A 23,127-nucleotide genomic window follows, 5' to 3' on the forward strand; every position below is an offset into this window, starting at 1 on the left:
CTTATCTCCGCTTGATAGCACAATATGCTGCGATTGTGTGCATGAGAGGCGGAAAAACAAGCGCGACGCTGGAAAACAACGGAACTGCCGTGACACCAATTCCGTGGCGTTTTTACGCGACTTTCTGGAGATCAGTGGTGAGTTGACCTTTTCAGATCTATTGGTGTGGCCATTGACCTTGTCTCAGGTGGCATCTTCGCCGCCCGAAAAGCCCCACTCCCGTGGAAAGACACAAGACCGCGGATCGCGTGAAATTGCCACGAACAGCTGACAAAAGGTGTAAAAATTACACGGCGCGCGCGCGTATGTTTACAATCCGATGATCCCAGTAAGGCAATCTACGGACATTCGGACGGACTGTCGATTGAATTTTTCGAATATTCTGCTTCGTTGTCTCTCATCTTTCCGTGAAATTGTCAAATATGTGCTTCTACAGCTTCCGCTATATCTGCAATGTATCACTCAGAATCGATTTTGTGTGAAATTAACACCAAATCAATATGAAATTGAAGAGGAATTACAGAACTCTTTCGGGTATCGATGGACATGTCAGACGAAGGAAATGTTTTTATGGGGAATTTGGGCGATTGCAGCGCCAGAAGGTATTTTCGCGAAGCTTGTGCGCTGTCAAAAGTTTTGCTTGAAATCGCGTCGCTCAGAGGACCGTTGGAAAACCATGGAAAATCAGGTGGAAAGTGCTGAAAAATCCGCTGCGCCGGGAGAGAAACGCAGACGGAGTCTCTTCACACTGCTGAACGGTGAGTTGTGGTGGAAATATTGGTGTATTTGCTGAGATTCAGTGAGAGAATGCTGATGCTTTGCAGATGTTGTGAACGGCGGCTCCCTGAATTCGAGGGACGAAAATTACATGAAGCTGGTCAGAGCGGAGAAAAAGGAGTGGAATCGTCTGGCGAGTGAGATGGTGAAAGCCCTGAAAGCCATCGACCTGGATCTGAACAATCGGACCGCGCAGCAGAACGCGAAAGAGCTCGTGGATGTGCTGAATCCGGAGAAGTTTGCTGTTGAGCAGACGGAGTTTGTGGACCTGGTGAAGGACTTCCTGCAGGAGCAGCACCGTCTGAGGGAGGAGTTCGAGGTGCTGACTGAGGCTGTAAGCTGGCTGCCGGACGACGTGACTGCGCGAATGATGGAGGAGAAGAGGTACGAAAGGAGTGATCGGGAGAGTGCATTTACTGCCTAGCCGCGATCTCTACAGCCTAGGATGACGTTGCACAGTGCCAGCGAGTCATGAGGGGTCCTCGGACCAGTGGGGCCATGTCTTGATGATTTGGTAGAGAGCGGCGCCCGGGCTCTCGGTGGGGATGAGCTGCCGGTGGCCGAACAGTTTGTAGTCCTTGCTCAGCTTGCCCGTCCGCACGCCCCACTCGATCACCTTCTGGGCGGCCACCAGCTGCCGCTCCGGCGGCGTGACCTTCACGAAGGTCCCGATGAAGGCGATGCAGATGCTGTCCACGTTGAAGCCCTTCGTGTGTGCGCCCACCTTGTCCCAGCCGCGTCCCTCGTACGCCGAGCCGTCGCCGCCCACCAGGAAATTGTAGCCGATGTCATCCCAGCCGCGTGACTCCATGTGGAACGTCTGGATGAAGCGCACGCGATAGACGCAGCTTGCCTGCAAGCCAAGAGCACAAGTTCAGAGCTTCCGATCGCCAGCAAATAATCAAGACGAGGGCAAAATGCCCGAAATTTTTGTGATACTTTATCTGGGCATTCATAATAAAATCATCATCCAGAAATCTCGACCCGAATTTGCCTCTCTTCGCACTTTAAATATTTAGCATGTTGTTGCGGGTTTTCTTTTGCCGAGAGCTCGTTCTCTTATCATGTTTTCTTTTTTTCTTTTACATTTTTATTGTGGCGAAATTTCTTTGAGTGCGCCTTTATCAAAATTTCCATGCCATTATTTATTTACTTAAGTATTTTCAAGAATTCCCGAGAAATTGAGAGTGATTCACATGGATTTCTGTTGATTATCACTTCTTGCATAGTTTTCCTAATGAATTTTCACTTGTTAGGATGATTAAAACATTTCTCATAATTGGAGATAGTTATTGTTGGAATTAGAATTTATACTATTTAAAGCCTTGGCGGTGTTTGGAATTGATTTTTATCATCATTCACTGCATTACTCATGCTTTAGTCATTCACTCTGTTCGCTTCTGAATGAGAAAAAAAAGCAGGAGACTTTTATTGTTCTTCAATGTACGTGAGTTTTGCTTTTCCCAGTTGCGCCAGTCTTTATTACAGACTCTACACAAATATTGATGCGCCTTTCTTTTCAAGAACAAAATACACGCTGTATTCGCAAGTTCATCGATTAGCCAGAAACAACATATTTTGCTAACACGGAGAAAATACCTTCTTTTCAAAGCGTTTTGTACAAGAAATTCATATTTCTAACATCATTTTCTGAAATTCTATGCCACAAATTGATGTTACAACACAAATTTGCCATCTATTAATGTGTGGAATTAATGCATTAAATGATTTTGAGAAGGTTAAACAAACACTTAGTCAATTGTAAATCACTGTGAATATTTGCATTATCGCATTTTACAGTTTATCAGTGAATTGCTGACGACTTTTTCATATAGAGTTGCTTTGAATATAAGTGGCAAAATTGAGCGTCTCTTGAACGAATCGAATCAAACGAATCAAACTGACCTGAGAAGTGCAATCTTCAGTGGCTGTGTGAGCGATGATCACGCGGTTCGTGGGCAGCGTGAGATCGACGCCTTCTTCATTTGGCGGCTGAGCGATCCATTCGCTGCGTGACACGAGTCTCAGCGTCTCATTGCCTGGAGGCAGCAAATCGTTCCCTAGAAACACAGTCCAGCATTAACCATCGCGAGGACTTAAGTGTGTGCCAAAGGAAGTTGTGCAGAGGGAAAGTAAAGATTTCTGTGTGCGTGAGTGGCGCGCATGATGATACCTATTGTGGACGGTATTGGGATATTCTTCCGAGAATCATCTCCATCACCTTGTTTTGGCGGATCCTCGGCCGTGGCGAAGAACACTGTCAGGCACACGATTCCCACCAGAGCGAAGATGAGCGTCGCTCCCAGGAGAATCCACGTTCGGTATCTCAAGATCTTCTTGTACGTGAAGTCATCAGGCGTGTTGCTGGCTGCAAAAGACGCCCAATCAATAAGTCAGTGACATTTTCTGATGCTTAGGAATTTGGGCAGGTTTGGCAAATATTTTTGCCGAGCTGAGCTCAATTCATTTTGTATGATTAATCATGCAAAAACAGATGTTTTCACGTTATTTACTCATGAAACTGTGAGTGGAAAAAGTCAAACTCGTCAAACTACAGATAATTTTAGATAATTGCTCTCTAGTTTATGTGAATTTTTGGGTGTTTAAGTGTTGAAATTCTTCAGACCGCGAAAATGGTGGTTTTAGGAGATTTAAGGGAAAAGTGCGCAAATTGTATCGTCAGAACTAATTTTATTTAATTTGTGAACTTTATTCCGTGCATTGTGACTATTTTAATTCATTTCACTCTAATTCTGGGAAAGCTAAAAGCTTTTTTTGTTGCCTAAATACTCGCGAATGCGATTGAATTAATGCTTTTCAATCAGCAATTCATAAGAGAGTGAATCATATTCGAGTGGTACAATTTAATCAGCGAGTTGAATAGTTTAATTTCTTTTGTTAGACTTTTTTTTCGCTTAGAATTTTGCTTCTCTTACGACAATTTATGTCATTAACAAGAGAAAAGATTGTTACGATGTTTAATTGTTCTCAATGTGATTAATGACGCAACAATAAGTTGAAATAAAATGTCTAGCAAATCACTGGCAATATTTCCTATTTACATGAATTCTTGGGAAAGGCCTTTTAATTAGTGTCTTCCAATTGAAGAGACTCGAAAGTGTTCAGATTATCTGCAGAAAATAATGAAAGTTCTTTCTCGATGCGCACTTCCTGCTTGATAAGATATTTAATTTGAGACTGAGGCGGAAATGAATGCACTTTACCCACGGCAATATGGACATTATCAGTACAACCGTGAAATCTCTGTTCCGAGAATCGCTTGCAATCATCGACAATCATGGGAAATTTGCTGGCACAACTCACCGTCAAGCGATCTGCTGCTGCCCTCGAAGGCGGGATTGTCCTGTCCTTGCGGCGACTGCGGTTGGCTCTCTTTGATGAACTGCTTGATGGTCACGGGCCCGTTGATGAAGGTCTTGTTGCCGAATGTGATGTCCGAGGAGTTGGACACCGCCACGGACTCGATCGCGGGCGGCCGGTCGCTCTTCTGCACCTGCAGCTCGTCGTCGATGACTAGGACCCCGTTGGCGCCTATCCTGTCCACCTGGCTCATGGCGCCCAGCGCGTACGAGCGCGCGCGGCCGCCGAGCTTGGGGTTGTCCGTCGCCTCGCTGTACTCGTCGCTGCTGTCCGACGCCACGCTGGAGGCGTCGCTCTCGGACAGCGACTCGATGGTGATGTTGGGCTTGGCATCGTCGGCGGTCAGGTGGCCTTGCTCTCGGGCGCTGTTGGGCGGCATCTCCGTGACGAGCATCCTCTTCGCATTCTCAGTGCCTGGACGCGATGGCGCGGGGACATTGACTGAGCATAATCAAGCTGATAAGGAATCTCAATTGCACTCAATCTTCTGGCGCGCGAGAGATGAGAATTGCTCTCTTGTCACATAAAACACTATTTTTCTGTCACACACTTTGTCGCGACTCTTTTCCGGTTACGCGGATTTTGTGTGGCACTCAGAAGAAGCAAAAAGAGTCAATAATTCGTCACTGTTTTCCAAGGTTGGGTCGTCATGAACACTTCTCTCAGCTTGAAATTCTTCCTGGAATTGCACTGAATCCTTCTCACAATCACTGGATTTGGCACAAATCTTGTGGGAAAAGTCCTAGATTGGGGAAAGTCACAGTGGAAAATGGATGAATTTGCTAAATTGCGCGCCGGAGGAATCTTGGCGAGTGACACAAATACACTGAGTAGCTCAGAGACTCCAACAGACTCAGCCAGGCCTGGAGTGGGAGTCCACAATCTCTCCTCGCTGCCGGCGACTCAGGTGGGGCGCGGGCTTTGGGTGGTGCATTGGATACTTCAATTGCAGAATTAGCTCAGATATCAAGTGATTCTCCTGCACTTCCGATCCTTATTTAGATTCTTATCACTCACACTCGACGATAAGAGTTTTATTGTGCCATTTTCTTGATTGTTTGCCACATGGAATTACAATGATTTGCTGCACTCTTCTCAGTTAGGGAAAGTCCCTCTATCGATTGTGCGTTCATATTCAAGCTTCAAGTCAGTTTCTCTGATTGCTTCAGAGGAGAATTGTAAGGAAAATCTAACAACAAGTCACTAAATCATATGTGTGTGGTCATAATCAGAAAAATAGGACCATTTATCAGTTATATGTACAATTCTTATGCAGCAAAGTTGGAAACAATCCATAAAGATTTCAGCAGTTGACAATGCTGAGGAAAAATGCATGCTTTTGATATAGTTAAATGAGCTGAAATCTTATTTTCTCGATGCCACTGCAAATCTTCGGGTCGACAGTCGATCGAGAGTGGCTGCGATGTTGCGCAGAGTATTACTGGTGATCCATGAGAGATCATGACGTCGTGAATGTGGGAAAACCAGTCAGTGTTTGCCCTGAGCTCCACTCATGTGTTAAGTGAGCTCGCTGGAAATTACAAATGAGTATATATTTTACATAGTTGATGGACACACATTGGCAGTGCGGGGCAACAGGTTAACGCAGAGTTTCTCTAGCATGTGTGCGTTGGTCAGTGTGTTTACTTTTTTTCCTCTCTCGCAAAATTAAACACGCGAAATAAATAAATACAAGTAAGTATAAATTGATTAGATGTGGATGCCTGAGTGAGTCGCTGATACAGTCCAGAATCCACTCATGTCAGTCTCTCAACTGGGATGAGGACAAAGGCGCACGAGGTGTATTTTCACATCTTTATTCTCCCTGCCAATGAGCTTAAGTGGTAAAAGGAAGGTGAGTTGGTCACCTTAGGTAGAAAAAGAAGAGCGCCGAACAGAGGCCACTTCCTATGTGGGCCAATATCCGAGGGAATATCACGATAAAGTTGGCTAATTGATGGCACTCGGGAGTCAGCGCGGCGGCACCTGCTCCTCCTGCAGCAGCCGGTGGAAGACGTAGGTGAGGCCGAAGGCGCAGCCCAGCAGCACGAGCAGAATCAGCGAGTAGGGGAGGCGCTGCGACTTGTGGGGGGCTGAAAGTGGCACGGCAATCAATTAGCCAATTAATCTCACGTGAAAACACCCAGCGTCTCACCTGACGAGCTCGTAGAGTACTTGGAGGACGTGTCCACGGGTGTCGGATGTGTGTGATTTGCATTGAAATTCAGAACAGATCTTCGTCTGTTGTCAGACTCGCGCCGATGTACCTTCAGCAGCAGCTTCATGGTCGCTCTGCGGAGGAGAGCACACTGTTAGCAATCGCTCCCCACGGACACTCGCGTCGCACTGTGGATGACCAAGGGTTTGTCTGCTGGACTCACGCCCGCCCTGCCCGAGATTCCAAATCACTGCTCAAATATTTGGCAGAGAAATTTCATGCGTCACCAGAGACAAAGACTAGTTATACGGTGAGAAGTGCGACAGTTTTTACGCACTGATACACCATATCTGCCGATGCCCTTTGGCAAATGCATTGTGTGCTCAAGTCACTCAAGTGCACTGCTAAGAATCGCGCTCTTATGCTGAAGCTTTGCCAGAAATGTACACTGTAAAATTGTTCTCAGCACAAAATATTTGAGAGCATTTTTTTCCATCTATTTATTGCCATGTGTTTTAACACACATGTTGGAAAAAGCACAAATTTGAACTCAATTTCAAGCAGCAGCGCCTCTTGCGGTCTATATTTAAAATATTGTTAATGGATGCGGAAATGTGGATTTTGGATCAATTTTAATTGAGGAAAAGCAGAGAGAAAGGCATGAAAATCATTGTTTGATAGGCATGAATTCAGTTGTGATTTTAGCTAAGAAAATCATTACTTTGAGCACACTTTCCTCTCTCCGAAACAAATTAATCTATCACTGATGATTCAAACTACACCACTGACTACCGGCATTTGTATATTGCTTCGCTCACTGCATTGTTGATTGATTTAGTGTTTATTACCTGCTATAATCTACCACTGAGAATCACTTTTATTTCGAATGCAGCAGAAAAAAAAACTGGCGATGGAGAAAACAACAAAAACGTATGTGATCTTTCCACAGCGCGCAAGCTTCTTAATCGGCACAGAGAATGGAGTGAAAATCGCCTTGATCTGACGATTCATGCGCGCTTTGAGTCACTCACGCCGTGGCTGAATGTCTTCCTCGACTGAGATAAGACCTCTTTGTCGCGACAAGGAGGCTTTCTGGGGCAGGGAAGCTGGCCAACTTCTTGCATACCTGTTTCACGTGTTTCGGCAAGTATCGCGCACTCAATTTCCCCGCACACAGTGTTTGCCCAAGACGCGCTGCGAGAGTGTCTGAGCGGCTTTGGACGTGCCGAGACGCGACTGGAGGAGAATCTGCTCACGATTTGGCCCGTGCAGTGGTATTGGGGAGATTGGGATGAACACAAGCGCCCGGCACTGTCGCGCCCGGATGATTTGCAGTGGGTGTGCGCGATAAAAGACCTGCAATATTGGCGCGAACGTGGCCAACTGAAGAGTGAAAAGGCATGTTGCAAAATATGCCGAGGCATTCAGTCGATGTGGAATTAATTAATTTGTGGCAGTGGCTTCAATTCGTGCATTGAATGGCTCACTCTCGCTCTCGTGTCGTCTCTTTCGCGTGTCTCTCTGGAAGTTGTTCACGTCGCGATGCGCATTTTTCTCATGGCTATTTTTAGGTCAGAATGTTTCTCTTTCGCGCCATCTTTCCACATAAACACAGTGGAGGCGCCCGGTGGTTTTTCACGCAAATCCCATCGGAATTGGCTTAGTTTTAGGCAGAGTTCACCCGTCAAATGTGTCTTTGATTTGAGAATTGGTCTTTCTTTGTTCAATTTGACAACATATTGAATACTGTGACTCTTTACAGTGTCGCTTCTTTTTCTTTCAGTGCACTGAAGTCTGTGAAATTGGCGAAAGGCTGTGAAATGAACAAGAAGGAGAGGAAGTACAGGATGAAACAGCCACGGCAAAACAGAATCAGAAAGACTCTGACGGGCTGCGATGAGATCCTGAACACGAAGTACTTGAGGAAGCAGCTTTACACTCGCCTGCTGTCCTCGAATTGCTCCAAGGATTGCCTGAAGAACATCAGAGACACGAAGACTTCCAGTCAGTTGGCAAATGCTGTGACGGAAATGTCGAAGTATGTTCAGGAGAAGTTGCCGGAGATTATCAAAGATCCTTTGCTGACTTCCATGGACACTTATGCGAAGCTGGCGAGCGCAGAGAACGGAAAGAACCTCAGCAATTTCGAACTTTCCATCATTCTGAAGGGAATTCATGAGATTTATCCACTTCCTGAGATGCAAGATCAGACGTCGCTGAACGTGAGGAATCTCTACCTGTTTCTCCACAATCTCAGCATGGGACAGCCCGCTTCTGCTCTCGAGGAGAGCTCGCTGATTGTCCTCCGTGAGGCGTTTAATGTGAGTTGCAAGCAATTTATCGCTTCTAAGTATCACTTTAACTTCGGAGGATGATTGAAGAGCGTAAAATTTAGATGAAATTGTGGCAAAAACTTGATAGGAAGTTACTTTTTATCTGTTAAACATTTTTCTTGCTGAAAACTCATAACTTTTTAATGCAGTCTTCATTCTATGCAACTTTTCCATAAATTTAACCAATTTCGAATGGGTGAATTGTTGCAGGAATTGATGGAAGAGGTGAACTCGGAAGAGTCTAACGAGAGGCTGAAGCAACTGCAGGAGTTGATGAAGAATAGAAGGCAATTGGAGCCGGAAGGTAACGATGATGCGCAGCATCTTCTGCAGAATGAGTTGAATTTGAGGGATTCGAGCCTGAATCTGTTTCAGATGCCACCGGAAGTGTTGGAGGGAATGAAAGACAAGTGAGAGAGTAATATTTTCATTATTCTTATTCACTATTATAGATTCTTACATATTTGGATCCAATTTACAATGATTAAATTTTTTTTTTCCTTAAAATCGAACAATGGAGACCGAATAGTTTTACTTTGTTGTTCAACACTTTGAAGTGACCTTCTTCACTACTGCTGTTCATCAAAAATATCCCTTTCGCACACACTCCTTAGAATCCACCCGATGCCTTAGCTTATAAGTTTAATGATATTTAGTAAGTCGCGTAAGTTTCCCTTTCTCAGAGGAGTTATTCTTGGTACTTAGCTACAAACTACGACGTTATGTCCAAAAAATGTACAGTGTAAGAAATGGCTAGCTTATGTAAGAAAGGTTGAATTATACAAATACGCCTTGAATAAGTTATACAGTTAACAGTATGGATTTCTAGAGTAGTCAGTCGAGAAGATCTCCGCACGTGGCGGAGAAGAGTCGGTGAAGATAACGAGGTATAATTCTCACTATGTTTTTTTTTACCCATTATATCATACAAGTTTATCATTAATGGCTTTACGCTCCTAATCGCCTAACACGCGAACTACAGAGTCACAACGAGAGAGTGAGAGCAAGTGAGAGGTGGTTCTGCTGGACGGGGGGACGAAGATTTGGGGGGAGTTGGGGTGGATTTACAATATCTATTTACATTCCTACGTGCAGCAGCTGAGTTCTCGGCTGATATTTCAAGTGAGATCTCGGCCCCGATTGTGCAGCGCTACGTTTCAGATTGTCGTTGGGCATTCCTATCTATCTAATGTTAACATGCTCTTGAGCCTCTAAATGTAACCGCTAAAATTAAAATTATACTCCTAGAGATTACTTATTCTCTCCTTGAACATTATACTGCATGATTATTACATTGTTACTTATCTCACTACCACACTTTACATTGAGCAACAGACAACAAAATCTTATCGCCTATCCTTCTGCCTAAATGTACACTTCTGGATTTGGGAGTTGAGAGAGTTCGCAGTGCCAAGCTGTGCAATTTGTGGATAAATCTTGCGGAATTGTGGGAATGGGAATGAGTTTCTGGGCGGGGCATTCTAATGGGCGTGGCCTAAATCTGATTGACTGTTACGACGCCATGGCACTGAACAAACCTCCGAAATACAGGGGAATTTTTACAATTACTTTGAGAATATGTTCTCGGACGATTTCTTAACGGGTTGTGACGCTTGAGAAGGTGAAAAAAGATATTTTGAGTGATATGAAAAGTTATATCGAGTGAATTTAAAAGCCTATGTAAATAGTAAAAAGTGTAAAAAGATGAATATTTGTTTTACTGGTAATTCTACGGTAGTTTCTTGAGTGTGAAAGGTTTTCAAGTATATTGAAGTATCCAATTAGAAGGTGAATTAATACTTAAGTTATTTGATGTCACTTCTCTAGAATATTTAGTTTAAAAATTCAATCGATTGTCAGTTAGAGATGCTTTCTATACAAGTTTTAAAATGTTCTATTTCTCATTCATATAAATAGACTTTGATTCACGCAAAAATTGACATTGAATGTTACGATTTTTTTCTCTTAAGATTTATCCATTACTTTAGTTTTTTTGTGTTGTAAATTTTTATTCATAAATTAGTTTTTTTTTTCTTCTTTAAACATTGAGATAGATCCTTTTTGATTTATACGCCTTTTTGATGTGAATACAATGTACATTTCCTTCTCACAATCCTTTCTTCTTCTTCTTTTGGTATATTTGTAAATATTTCTGTGTTTATTTCAAAATACTTTTGTAGCATTGTTTCCATTGTCCGTTACATCTATTTCTTGTGTTTATAATATTTTTAAGAAGTCATTGAAAACCGGAGTTTTGCTGACAGAGTTCACATATTATTTGATTTATGAATACACACACACAATAAAATTTATATGAATTATTCTCTTTCCAATCCATTTTTTTTTTTAAATATTCAAAGATAAATTCACAAGTTTGTGACTTTTTTTTTCAATATTACTTATCTTAATATTTTCAAATTACATTCTATCTCTTTACTTCTTCATTAAGATGAGTGGCAGCTATAATTAATAAAAACAAGAATTTTCTTTATGTGACAAAATTATGTTTTATATCTTTCCTTTAAATTGATATGAATAATTGAAAATTATCTAAATATCACGACCAGCGTGAGGGTTAAAATCAACGGGAATCCGGCCCCGTTTGCTAAAACTCCCTTCAACTTGCAATATATTCCTCATATTTCAAAAATCTATATCTTCACTTTACCCTAAAATATATATATATATATATGTATTCATCTTTCTTTTAAACACTTTATAACAATTATATAGATTTCTGTGAAATATTCTCTCTATATATGGAATATCATCTTATCTCTTATGAAATGTTTGCACACTTAATGGAATATATTATAAATTTCTCTTCACAAAAGGAGTTTTCACGGTTTTTTTTCTTTCTTTCTTTAATTTTTAAAGTTTATGTTGTAATTCTTGTCTAAGTATTTGTATAATTACCAGAATTTCTCGAAGAACTTCGAAATTGTAAAGTTTCTCTTTTATAATATAGTTTTTTTTGTTTATTTTGCATAAATGAAAAACAGATAAATATTGTCAGGAAGGGTGAAAAAACAGTTTGTTTTTTTTGGTTGAGGACAAAAATATAACTTGAAATTCTGGTACATTTCTCACACATTTGAGTGTGAGATCTTTTTTGAGAAATCTTTTGCTCCAAAATGAGGAAAAATGAGAGTTGATGGAATTTGAGATTAATACATATCCAAAGAGAAGACAGAGAAAATAGCGGTGAGGGAAACTCAGGAGAGAGAGTGAGAAGTATAAATAAGGAAAATCAGGTGATTATGAATGCAAAATTTTACGTGGATATAAACGTTTCCAAAAGACTGCTTTCTCTAGCTCTTGTTTGAGTTTTGCAAAAAGGACAGAGTAAGAATTGACCCAGTTGCCATTGTGCACATGTTTTCCTTGGTGAATAAGTATATTTTCATTTGTCTGTCGATGCAATATAAATTCATATAAGACACTTTAAAATCTGTCAATTGAATATGTTCTTAAAATAAGGTTTTTTTTTCTTGATAAAAATGGATTTTCTGCTCCTGAAAGGAGTGAGAAGGAAGCTCGTGTGAAGATTTTACATGTGCAAAAACGTCGACTGGGCGAATGTGTGAGGAAATGATAGCAGGATGAAAAAAGTAGATTAATTAAAGTGTAATAATTATTGCTCTAGACTAGAGTAATATAGATTAGATAGAAATCCAAGTATTGCATATCTTGCAGTGGAGGTGTTACTTCTTCTTTGCTGCAATGTGTATAAATTTCAATTTGTGAATCCTCTTTGAAGGATGCTTCTTATTCTTTATTGCCTTACTTTTCTATGTGTTTGAAGAGAAAAATAGTCAATTTTCATGATTTTATCATATATTTCTTCCTTTCTTATTTACTTGAATACTTTTATATTTTCCTCATGCCTTCACCATTTGGCCCTTGACTTTTTTAATTCACATTGTATTTCACTATGATTCGCCTGAGTGCAGCAGGAGGAAAATGGGTTGGGAAATTGCCTCATTCATGTTTTTTTTTCATTTTCCTCGCATTATCTCTTTCCTATGCGAATGAGTGACAAGCAATATTGGGAAAATTTAGTATGGAAAACTATAGAGACAAAAATTCCAGAGAATGTCAACAGAACACACAGAGAGTTGTCATATTATCTCCTCTTTCACTACACTAAAATTATGTTTCACTTCTGCTGTACGTTATCATTTCCGCTGCTGATTGCATTAAATTCATAGAATGATTTCGAGTCAGGGAGACAGAGTGACACCCCGACTGTCCATACCAGAACATAGAGCATTTTTGTGGCGCGTCGGCATCTCAAACGCACGTGATAACCGTGATAAGCGCTCAGTGTGTGATCGTATGAGTGTTCACATGTTCACGAAGGGGGTGGGAAAACATTTTATGTTCGACCGGAGAACAGCTGGTACTGCAAAATTAAAATAGGAAAAAAATCACTTGGTTAGGTGACGCGACGCAAAAAATTTTCATTTCTTAAACGCCGCACAAGCGCCAAAAGAAAACTTTTTTTTTTTTTGGATATGAAAATTTTCTGCACATCATTTCTAGCATTCTTTTTTTTAACTTGTTCTCACCTCTAAGCTAGAGTGTGTAAATTTAAGAATTTTTGCTTACAGATTATATACAGAAAAAGAGTTTTACAAGAGATGTTAGAAGAAAAAAAATATCGTAGAAAGAAAGAGATAAATAAAGAGAATAGATTATGAGAATGTCATTTCTTCTGTGTAGAGATTATAATGTCTATAATTTCAGTTTCATTACTTTAGCGGGAATTTTTTCGATCCTCTTTCGTGTCACACTGGAAGGAGTGGATAAGCGTGGTCTAATGAGTTGCTTCATGGAGCATAAATCACGCTAGAATTAATATAGAAGGCGGAGCTTTCGAGTGGGCGGGGCTTGTAAGTATTTTCTTCTTTACGCTGCTTTTTAGAGCTCTCATTTCCAATTTTCTTTTTCAATTGCTGCTTGATATTCAATCCTTTTGACAGCGATGTAAGACAACATCTTTCCGTGGCTTCTTTTTGTGTCTGTTTCTATTAATACGCAATATTGTGAAGAATCTGTGGTTATGAGTTTTGTAAAGTTTCATTGAGCATTGATTGTTCATGTGACAAGAGATGGTAAAATCTCCCGCTAAAGTAATTCTAATAATTTCGACTGAATAAAGAAATGAGCAAAATATGACTACAAAACTACGTTTTCAACTATAAATAAAGCAAAATGTTGCCACTAGTCCAATTAAAGCTACGAGAATCGCCACTAACTCTACTGTTTTGTTGGTAAATGAAAAGAGAGTGAAACTCTTGCTCAGAAAATAAAGCTAATTTGTGATATATATTTCGAGCAAGATTTCTGAATTCTATAATAGCTTTTGAGCATTTATTGCTAAAATTTTGAGTTTTGAAATAATATAAAGAACAGAAACTACAAAATATGAAATGTCTGTTGACATGAATGAAGAGGGAATTCATGTAGGAAAGTGTGATGCAGTAAATAAAAACTAAAGACATATGGACAGAAAGCGTGCAATTTATGAGAGAAGAAATAAATCGTGAAAGAAAAGTTACTTTATCCAGTTGAATATGACTGAAAAAAAATATGTTTGTGAGCATTTACAGAAATAATTGTTATGCCAATAAAAGATGGAAAATAAGAACTACGATGACTATAAGAAAGTCTGCCAATTATACAAATAAATTATACATTGATTTCTTTTATCTGTTTTCATTTCTATAAGTGAAAATGTGTTTCATCTATTACTTTTCTAGTTAATCATCAGCGTGTTTCTAAAAACTTTTTTTTTTCAAAAAATAATGATTCTTTTTTTGCTACAACTGGTCGCATTTTCGCCTCTGTGATTTGACGAATTTGAAAAATATATCATTATATATAGTTATAGTGATATGACGTAAAATTTTGGGGGGTTTTTATTGTGGTAACAAAAAGTAAATAATTCCATGAAAATTATTCAGATAAAATAATTCGTTCAACTAAATTGGTATGAAGCTCAAATTTCTGTTCTGTACAATCTAAAATTAATTTAAAATATGTACAAGAAGTGATCAGCATGTGTCAGTCATTCAATTTTAACAATCCTGTATAGTTATTTCAACAATGTTCAACAATGTTTATCGAGTTTTCCTTTCTCTCAAAATTCTCCACCAATTTCGTGTTTTTTTATTATTATTATTATCTTTCTCTCTCTCAAAGGTCAATCCAATTTTTTATTCTGTTTTTTGTTTCTCTCAGTGAAAGGAATGTGAAAACAAAGCCTTTTCCAAGTAATTATGTATGAAATTGTCCTTCTGTTCTCGTGTGATGTTGAGTTAATATATTTCTTGGTGAGAGAAGAAGAAGCATTAATGATGAAGTGATGCTTTCAATTGCGCGCTTTGCTTGCATGGCCAAAATACTGGGCGAAGGTCGATAGTTTGGAAAAGCAATCTAAACACTATTCAACGCTGTTTGCACTTCGTCATGTCCTTTTGTACTGCAGAAGAATTAATGCGAAAGTGAGTGAAAAGTGGTTTTTGACTAAAAGCAGAAGCCGGAAGCGAGAGAGAGTGAGCGCGATAAAAGAGGGTGAAAGAGAGAATGAATGAGTGGCAGAAAATTCATTATTTCGCCTCTGAATGCTTCCACAAATGCAGCAAAATGCAAATATTTCCTCTATAGATAGAGCAAAGGATGAGGACAGATAATGGCTTTGATGATAGAGATAAATTCAAAAGGAGGGTTTTACTTACATTTCCTCTTCATCAAAGGGAGGATCATTTTGAAAAAAAGTGAACTTTAAACTTCATCCTTTCCCCACCATTCCAAATTCATTTCACCGAGTGCTCATTCTCTTATTATACTCTTCATGTCTTTCTATCCTTGTGTTCTATTCTAATTTTTTTTTATTCTTCTTCTAATATGTGAAGGCACGTGTTTTGTCATCTAATCTTTTAATACATTACGCGATCTGTCGAAAATTCCACACGAAAACTTATTTTGATCTTTCTTTAGAAAATTTTGAATAACCTTCAGTTTGCCTTTTTGAATGAAATGTAGGGAAAGGCGAGACTATTTAACATAGATTTTCAATAATTTTTTATGAGTTCTTTCAAATAATAGGAAATTTTTAGAGAAGAAATTCAGATTTATAGCGAAAAAAGTTAAAAATTGCGTAAATTTTGGTTCACTTAGATTGAATAATTCAAGAGATCGAAGCTTTCTCATTTGCGATAGATAAGAAAGTCTGATGAGAGATTTGAGTGGCCAAAGAAGCCTCTCTTTTCCCTACGGCAATTCAAGTAGAGTTTACTCACAACTTGGAGAATCAAGTAAATTATTCACTGGAGGTCGACAGGAATGTCACAGTTAATCCTCAAGATATCGCAGAGAAAGGGGTGCTTTTTGGGGGGGGAAGCAGTGTTTGTCGACCTTTGCCCAGGGGAATGCGCCTCAACCGAAACATTCTCTCTCGCCACAACACTTTCATCAAACATAATTATCACAAAAAGGCTCAACTTGTTTAAAGGAAAATATTCTTTTGTAGCTTCTCTCGCTCATCAATTTTTCTCTCTAAAATTTCATTCGTCTCTCGTTTTCTCTATTCTTCTTTCAAGAAAAATGTTTCAAAGTCGCTTGTAAATGCAATCTGCCTATGTCTTTTGTCCGGTTCAGAGTTAGCTCGTTACACGGCAAGAGAATAGCGATGCATTGGCTGATTATCAATTGGTAAATGTGATATTGAGTGACGGACACTTGCGAACATAATTCGTTCGATTGTGGTTGCCGTTGAACGGGCCGTGTTGTACCGGACTCGCGGCACCGGAACCGTAACCAGTGGTCAGTTGCCTTACCATGCCCGAGCCGAGTTGCTGCAGGAGGCCGGATCCAGAGCCCAGCGGCCCGGACGACAAGCAGGTGGATGGTCTCCGCGAGCGGATGGACTGCATGCTGGAGGAGAGCAGGAAGGGCACACTGCTCGACGTGTTCGGCATGGATCCGCCCTGTTGAGAAGAGGGACACGCAGAAGGGTTGGGAAGAAGAGATTGTAATTAGATATCGAATCAATGCGGCTGCAAATATGGCTACAAAGGAGTTCGTTATGCAAACCCACTGTCTACTGTTGACTGTGAACATGAGAGCCACAAAGAATGTAGGATGAATGTTCGAAATGGCATGAAAATGAGGAGCACCATTGCAACAGATACAGATATTCTGCCAACAACTCTCTCAACGTTATAATTGTATATGTAAAATCAATTGGAATACGGATAAAAAGAGGCAAGAGAGGCATAGTTAACGGAAGAACAGAGAGGGCAAATAAATGAAAAGTAATGTTGGCACAACTCAAGAGCAACATAAAAGTCATATTTAAACCCTGTGATTGTTGTCTTTCAATTAAATTGTACTCACGATCATGCTCCGTGCAAGCTGCGAGAGGAAGAAAGAAGCTTTTTCAGTAGCATTTTGCAATGAACGCTTTTCTCTCTCATCGTTTTTTTTTCTCAATAATAATAAATTGAGGCCATGAAAACACTCACACACATCGAATATAGAATTCAAGAAATCGCATCTCTTCTGCCGAGGTGGAAATACCATTTATGAACGGGGGGTGGGGTTTGGGGGGAGGCAACAGAAATTAACACCATCGAACACACAATCCCCAAAATAGCTTTAACACCACAGTGCTTTTCCTTCTTCAGACTGTGTGACATACAACAATTATTAATGCGCACGATGTATCAGCTGCCAGCTTTTGCGCTCCTTCGGAGCCACATACACTTCACCCCGTGTCTATTTCAATTTCAGCGCACAGCAAAATGCCAAAGATTGAAATATGAAAGTTTTATCAGGCGCTCGAAATGAATTTTCCATCCGCGTGAAATCCACTGTCAGGCCCTGAATCACGTCGCAAGACAATGGAAAGCTCCGCTTTCGACTTTATTCTACGCCAAATGCAATCAAGATTGAAATTCTCATTCACTGTCCGGAGATTTATTGCAATTTACTTTTCTCCTTTTTTTGGGGGCCAGTCTGAGTGGTGGGGAAATTGTGGCAACAGCGCTGCATAAATCTGATTTCATTGATAAATGTTTGTATGCAGAAACGAAAATTGTTTGATGCTCCGCCTACTTGGAAGCTCCGCCCCCATCAATTTCTCCTTAGGAGTGTAAAAGGCTTTGTAGACAAATTTTCGGGCTGTTCTCAGCCACTGGATTTTAATTATTTGCAGACGGAGCTTATTATTGGGCAGGATTTTCTGTGCAATATTACACAATCTGACAACTGAAAGAAAACTGCTTACGGAATGCACTTAGTGCAAAGCAAACTTCATGGAGAATTTGTAATGCAGAATAAAGACTTTTTTCCAGTAGCACTGATGAGAAGCTCAGTGAAAGGCGCTTTTAAAGTTCGTCCGTGAAAGAAAATCTGTAGATTTTCTTAAAATATTTAAAACCCTCTTTCTCATGCTTATCCCGCTGAGCTTTATTTAATGATGTGTTCTGCGCGAGTGGGGCAAATCATTAAAATTCTGCAAGTGCAGAAATTAAGACACACAAAATCCCAGCGGATTGTTTTGCTTTTCCTTTTCGCCCGTGGAATCTCAAATAGGAGAAATTATTCAATTGAAATCCCATTCTCTCGATACGGGATTTTGAAAGCTCCGTGGGACAAAGTGAAAGTCTATATGTGATTTGGCGCTGTCGTGAAATATTTAATGAAAATCACATGTCTGCGATATGACGCGCAAGAGGATTTGGAGGAAACAATTTATTGGAGGCAGTCCTCCTTCGCATATGCTCACATAAATTGCACATGAGACGGGGCTCAGGGATTTTCTCGTCACTTTCCGCCCCATCTTTAATGCCATTTGTGGTGTTCCCCTTGAAAGATGATGGTTCGCCTCATTCCTCAGCGGGAGTTTATAATTTGAAATTGCTCAAAGTTCCCCATGAGTTTGCTTGGAAAGTATTAGTGTAAGATACACTGGTAATCTTTCTGATTTTGCCTTTTCGCCATCTCCGCCACTCAAGCTGCCGAAATTGTATAAATTTGTCATGTAGATGAAGTGCTCAAGCATATTTACTCCGCAATCTCACTTGCATTTTGCTGTGCGCCGTAGTGAATACATATGGACAGCATATGGTTTAATTAATTATGCAAATACACTCTGAGATGAGACGAAGTGATGATGTGACTTTTTATGGGTGATAATAGCGGGGGTGGGAACAACAGATTTTTCTACTAACTACTTCCAGCGCGAATTGACAGAGAGACACTGCACAGGAGTACATTAGGCACAGATTGAGACAGTCAATATATACGATGACAATGCTTGGGTGTTTTCTCAGCGCAAATGCCCTCTCACTATCGCACAATCCAATTTATCATCACAAGGAATTTTCCTGATGCTCGCAGATGTTTACTCACACCCACCCACACAGGCCAACAATTTTTCTTGTCCGTGTGCTAATGAGGGCACAGTACAACACGAGCGAGATGCTGGGGCGAATACGAATGAAGTACAAAATATTCTTCTCCCCACATCGCAAGCAAACAGGGAAATGGCATTAATGAATGGGGTTAAATTTTTGGTGTTTGCCCATCAAAAGTGAACCCTTGGTGTGTTGCCTTTGTGCCGAAACTTTCGAGTCTCCCTTGGCCCCTCCTTAATTAATGCAAATTGCTTAATGTGTCACATAAAACAATAGCGCCACTGTCTTAATTAGGAAATATATATTTCTTGCTATTCAATTTCTTCGGGTCGCCTTTTTAATTGCCTTTTGCCATTTCCCACCTTTTTTTTTGTCCGTGCCTTGTGAGTGTGAGAATTTGACGATAGTTCACAAGATAAGTTCGAGGGAAACATTAAGAGTTCATTTATCATCACTAGAGACATGATTTATTGCACGGTAAAGTTATTGATTATATCAGGAAATTGTAGTTTTACCGCGATTTCATTTGAAAATCATTTTAATTACTCTGTTTCTCTTGATTTAGTGTTTAGCATTTGAAATGGGCAAAATGCACAAATTTGTCTCACTGCAATCAATTATGAGGTGATAAATGCGTGTTAACAAGACGATTAAACATGGAAATGACGACGAAGACCATTGAAAGGCACACAGTTGAACAGTGAAACAACGCCAAAGAACGATATAAAATGAATCCATCAAAGAACATTGATAATGTGTCGCTGGAGCTGCCTCGTGGTGTGAGAGCTTCAGCAATGTGGGGATGGTTTGGGGGGTGGTTGAGAATGAAAAATGGGTATGACGGTTAGAAAATGAAAAACTTACTACATAAGCAGAGGAGGAAGGCACTGAAAGGCTCGAGCCGGAGCCTCCACGAGCGCTGAAGCCAATGCCCTACATTGTGACACAATTTTTCATCATATTTTATACTTCTTTACTCAGCTATGACTCTATTTGGTAAGAGATATTGTGTATTATTATAAATAAAATGGGTAGAGATGAGGAACGAGGAGCACAAATGATGTCAATGAAGTACACACACAGCTTTTTCTCTCTCCTAAAGATTTGCTTAAACAATGCGCTATTTAGTCTTGTGCCCTGAAATTCTTCCTGTGCTGCAGTGTGGAAGCCGTCTAAACTATTTCACTACCACCTGGAAGAGGAGCTTAAAGTTATGTGGACGGAAGCTTCTATATAGCATGTTACATAAGCGTTCTAGGTTGATGTCTTCATCCTAACGGTGTGTATAGTGAATACAGTCTGGCGGCACTTTGGCAAAATAAATAAACCAATATACTCGAGCTGTCTAGTGATTTTTTTTTACATAGGAGAAGAGAGTCACTTTAATTTCAGCTAAAATAAAATGTCTAGTGGAAGATTACAGTGTGTCTAAGGCAAAGTGTGCCGATCTCTAGAGATCACCTAAAAATTTTTCAAATTACAATTTTACGCAAATTCTATCCTAAGCGTGGCAAAACTAAGAGAAATGCTCAAATATACAGGCGATGTGAACTTCCACCTTGTGGATCGATCAAAATCAGCGTGAGCGCGGAAAGACTACGAATGACAGGCCCTCTGTGGGGTAGCACTCGACAGACAAAAATGGGATGAGAGATGTCGTGAGTGTTGGAATGAAGAGAGCGCTGACGGCCTGCGCGGCCGCCGCGACGATACTTACAGTCGGTGGGGAGAGATTGATGGCGGAGCTGCGGCGCTCCTGTGGTCCAATGCTGGAGTGGCGCCGAATGGGCAGGCCGCCGCCGGGAGTGCCGCCCGGCGACGAGGCGCAGGATGGCGCGATGCGGATCTTGGGCGTCATTAGCGTGTTGTCCGACAGGCGGCGGTTCGGGAACGCATTCGCCACGCGAAGGAAGTTGCTGTCCGGCGAAGAGGGGGAGCCACCGAACCACCATCCGCCTAGCATGCCTGATCCTGGAGGAGAATATAGTGCAAGTGAGGTTTAAAGTCAACCTTTTAGGGTCTGTAGCGTAGATTTAACTCAGATTTTACCATGTTAATGCGGACATTCGACTCGAAAAGTCGTTTCTGTATTTTCGTTTAGTGAAAACGAAAATTCAAACATGGGATTTTAAACACGAGTTTCCTAGATATTGTATTCCCGAATATCCAGAAGTTTTGATGTTCGTTATGTGTTTATCTCGTTTGTATCGAAGATGACTTTCTGATGTCGAGAAGTTCATTGATAAACTCAGTTATTGTTGAGAGTTCTCAGTTTATATTTCAGACTGGCAATTAGGAATGACTGTGGAGGGAAAATTTGTGGTCGTTTGGGAACATTTTCCATAGGTTGTAACTGTTGTACCATAAAATTCCGAGTAGAGTGTTAGGAGCTAATTGGGAGAGTTAGAAAGCACAAACAGGACCCCATATAGAACTAAGACAGCCCAAAGTTACTCCCTCGTCTTATGGACTGCTATCATGCACAGAATTATACCGCCCTATTGCGAATTATTTGGTGGGGCGAAACTTTTGCCACGAAGGGTGGAAAACTAAAATTATTTCCATGCGCTTGCATGTTCGGCCGAGATCCCGAGTGTTGGCATTAAATTTCCCGTCTCGAGTGGAATGTTTTCTTCTAAACGGCGAAATAATTCAGGCCAAAGTGCCTCGAGTGCGCCACAGCATTTGAATTCAAACTGACCACGTCTCTGGGGGAACTTATCTCAGCCTCGACCTCCCCTTGGCACTTAATTAATTGGGGCGAGGAGCTCCCAAGGCAACTGCAGCGGAAGAAATCCTCGCGAATCAGTGAATTCTCGTAATTAAGACTTTGCAAATGTGTACAATCTGGGAGTCAAGGTTGCGCTCTTTGAAAACATGTTTCTGCATTTTTAATTTTTACATTTAATGTGTTATGATTTTCCAATGACTTGTGCTCTCTGTAATGTTTAATCATAGAGCTTTCCCAGAATTTTCCACATGATGAAAGACGAGCGGAAAATCCGTGAACAAGACATAAGTTGTGAATTTTGCAGCTTGTTTTTGATGCAGTTTCCACTTTAACATCCCTATTTGTTGGAGAGAAAATCCTCGAATATCAAAGAGATGCGCACAGATATCTCAAGTTGCATTTTTCACCGAATATATTCCATGGATATTCACTGAGAGATATTAAATATTTATTTAATATCACGTATTTACTCGCTGCACGAATTCTATGATAATCAATATTGCCATCTATTCATGCGAAAATCCAGTTTGTGGAGCACAAATAAATTCACTCTGCGGAATTATGGATGAATCTTGTAGAAGCATAATTGGAGAGCATCATCGGAAATGCCGCATGGTTCTCGAGGAGATTTTCGGGTTTAGCACATGACTTAATTTTGGGGAAAAATGCGACGCGTGTCTTATTTGAATTTCTACCTCCGCTTCTTACGTAAATGAAATTAACGGCTATTAGCTTAGAAAATGAGTTTTCCTGCGGTTTGTTTACTCTTCATGCTCAAAGCAATCTCTAATGCGATATGTCACGAAAAAACTGGCATTTTATCCCTTTTTTTACTCGTTTTGATGGCTAATTCTCTCTCGAAGCGGAGGCAAATTTCAAATACATGTATATGAATTAGAGTTATGTTCATTTCTAAGTTTGAACGACAAGTTTATTGGCAAAGAGAACACTTGATTGGAGCCTAAATGGCGGATACGTGTTAACAATGCCTTACATAAAAGCGATATTTGGTTTTCGGCGAGCAAAATTGCCAATACCTGCCAAGATCACGCGGTGTGAAAAGGTTAAATCTATCAGCTCGCTTCTCCGCGGCGTTTTTAATAATTGGCGCGAGCTCGAAATTCCCGATAGCATCATCAGACTGTCTTATTGCCGGTGGGCTGATTGGGAGGCGAGCTTGAGGTGGGAAAAGCCAAATGTGGGGTTTGGCGGTGGCACACAACACACTCGCGAGGGCGGAGTTGCGAAGTGAGGGTGACGAGGAGTGAATCATTTATGATTTCACCCCGAGAGTTGCTGTCTGCTTCATTCTCAACTTCA

At 40.6% G+C, this 23,127-nt stretch overlaps 4 protein-coding genes across 11 annotated transcripts in view; 2 read left to right on the plus strand and 2 right to left on the minus strand.

Moving 5' to 3' along the window:
• The first annotated feature begins 24 nt into the window (after positions 1–24).
• On the plus strand, positions 25–10,949 carry LOC132256810 (uncharacterized). 5 transcript variants are annotated; one of them, XM_059753368.1, is made up of 3 exons: positions 25–137; positions 8,100–8,637; positions 8,860–10,949. In XM_059753368.1, exons 2-3 carry the CDS (start codon positions 8,137–8,139, stop codon positions 9,061–9,063), a joined length of 705 nt encoding a protein of 234 aa, XP_059609351.1. In that variant the 5' UTR covers positions 25–137; positions 8,100–8,136; the 3' UTR covers positions 9,064–10,949. The 5 variants fall into 5 exon arrangements, with proteins under 5 accessions (XP_059609351.1, XP_059609353.1, XP_059609355.1 ...); XM_059753370.1 differs by lacking the exon at positions 25–137 and adding an exon at positions 5,474–5,853; XM_059753372.1 differs by lacking the exon at positions 25–137 and adding an exon at positions 5,474–5,791.
• LOC132256713 (uncharacterized) lies at positions 563–1,325 on the plus strand. Of its 2 annotated transcripts, XM_059753223.1 has the most exons (3): positions 563–758; positions 825–1,161; positions 1,217–1,325. In XM_059753223.1, exons 1-3 carry the CDS (start codon positions 563–565, stop codon positions 1,224–1,226), a joined length of 543 nt encoding a protein of 180 aa, XP_059609206.1. In that variant the 3' UTR covers positions 1,227–1,325. The 2 variants fall into 2 exon arrangements, with proteins under 2 accessions (XP_059609206.1, XP_059609205.1); XM_059753222.1 differs by lacking the exon at positions 1,217–1,325 and having other exon boundaries at positions 825–1,201.
• On the minus strand, positions 1,247–5,000 carry LOC132256712 (peptidoglycan-recognition protein 1-like). Of its 3 annotated transcripts, none has more exons than XM_059753221.1 (4): positions 4,102–5,000; positions 2,999–3,145; positions 2,683–2,816; positions 1,247–1,630 (listed from the first exon to the last, which is right to left on the minus strand). In XM_059753221.1, exons 1-4 carry the CDS (start codon positions 4,550–4,552, stop codon positions 1,247–1,249), a joined length of 1,116 nt encoding a protein of 371 aa, XP_059609204.1. In that variant the 5' UTR covers positions 4,553–5,000. The 3 variants fall into 3 exon arrangements, with proteins under 3 accessions (XP_059609204.1, XP_059609203.1, XP_059609202.1); XM_059753220.1 differs by having other exon boundaries at positions 2,683–2,837; XM_059753219.1 differs by having other exon boundaries at positions 2,683–2,837; positions 2,951–3,145.
• An 81-nt stretch (positions 10,950–11,030) lies between the features above and the next one.
• The window catches only part of LOC132256779 (SCY1-like protein 2), a 42,901-nt gene continuing 30,804 nt past the window's right edge, over positions 11,031–23,127 (minus strand). Inside the window, exons 15-17 of the mRNA XM_059753327.1 lie at positions 20,794–21,047; positions 16,494–16,643; positions 11,031–13,054 (exon numbers count right to left, since the gene is read on the minus strand). Of these exons, the coding sequence (XP_059609310.1) occupies positions 13,028–13,054; positions 16,494–16,643; positions 20,794–21,047 (431 nt within the window). The 3' untranslated portion in view covers positions 11,031–13,027. The remainder of the gene's footprint in view (positions 13,055–16,493; positions 16,644–20,793; positions 21,048–23,127) is intronic.

Source organism: Phlebotomus argentipes, unplaced genomic scaffold (genome assembly GCF_947086385.1).
Source record: "Phlebotomus argentipes unplaced genomic scaffold, Phlebotomus argentipes genome assembly contig_17, whole genome shotgun sequence".
Taxonomy (NCBI): Eukaryota; Metazoa; Arthropoda; class Insecta; order Diptera; family Psychodidae; genus Phlebotomus; species Phlebotomus argentipes.

What these genes read in the sequence shown, in the direction of transcription:
- LOC132256713 (XM_059753222.1), top strand. Translation starts at nt 563, where the DNA reads ATGTTTTTATGGGGAATTTGGGCGATTGCAGCGCCAGAAGGTATTTTC. An exon ending in TCTCTTCACACTGCTGAACG is followed by an intron (nt 759 to 824) that starts GTGAGTTGTGGT and finishes GATGCTTTGCAG; the next exon opens with ATGTTGTGAACGGCGGCTCC.
- LOC132256712 (XM_059753219.1), bottom strand. Translation starts at nt 4,552, where the DNA reads ATGCTCGTCACGGAGATGCCGCCCAACAGCGCCCGAGAGCAAGGCCAC. An exon ending in CAGCAGCAGATCGCTTGACG is followed by an intron (nt 3,146 to 4,101) that starts GTGAGTTGTGCC and finishes CGTCTTTTGCAG; the next exon opens with CCAGCAACACGCCTGATGAC. An exon ending in CTGAAGATTGCACTTCTCAG is followed by an intron (nt 1,631 to 2,682) that starts GTCAGTTTGATT and finishes CTTGGCTTGCAG; the next exon opens with GCAAGCTGCGTCTATCGCGT.
- LOC132256810 (XM_059753368.1), top strand. Translation starts at nt 8,137, where the DNA reads ATGAACAAGAAGGAGAGGAAGTACAGGATGAAACAGCCACGGCAAAAC. An exon ending in TCCTCCGTGAGGCGTTTAAT is followed by an intron (nt 8,638 to 8,859) that starts GTGAGTTGCAAG and finishes GAATTGTTGCAG; the next exon opens with GAATTGATGGAAGAGGTGAA.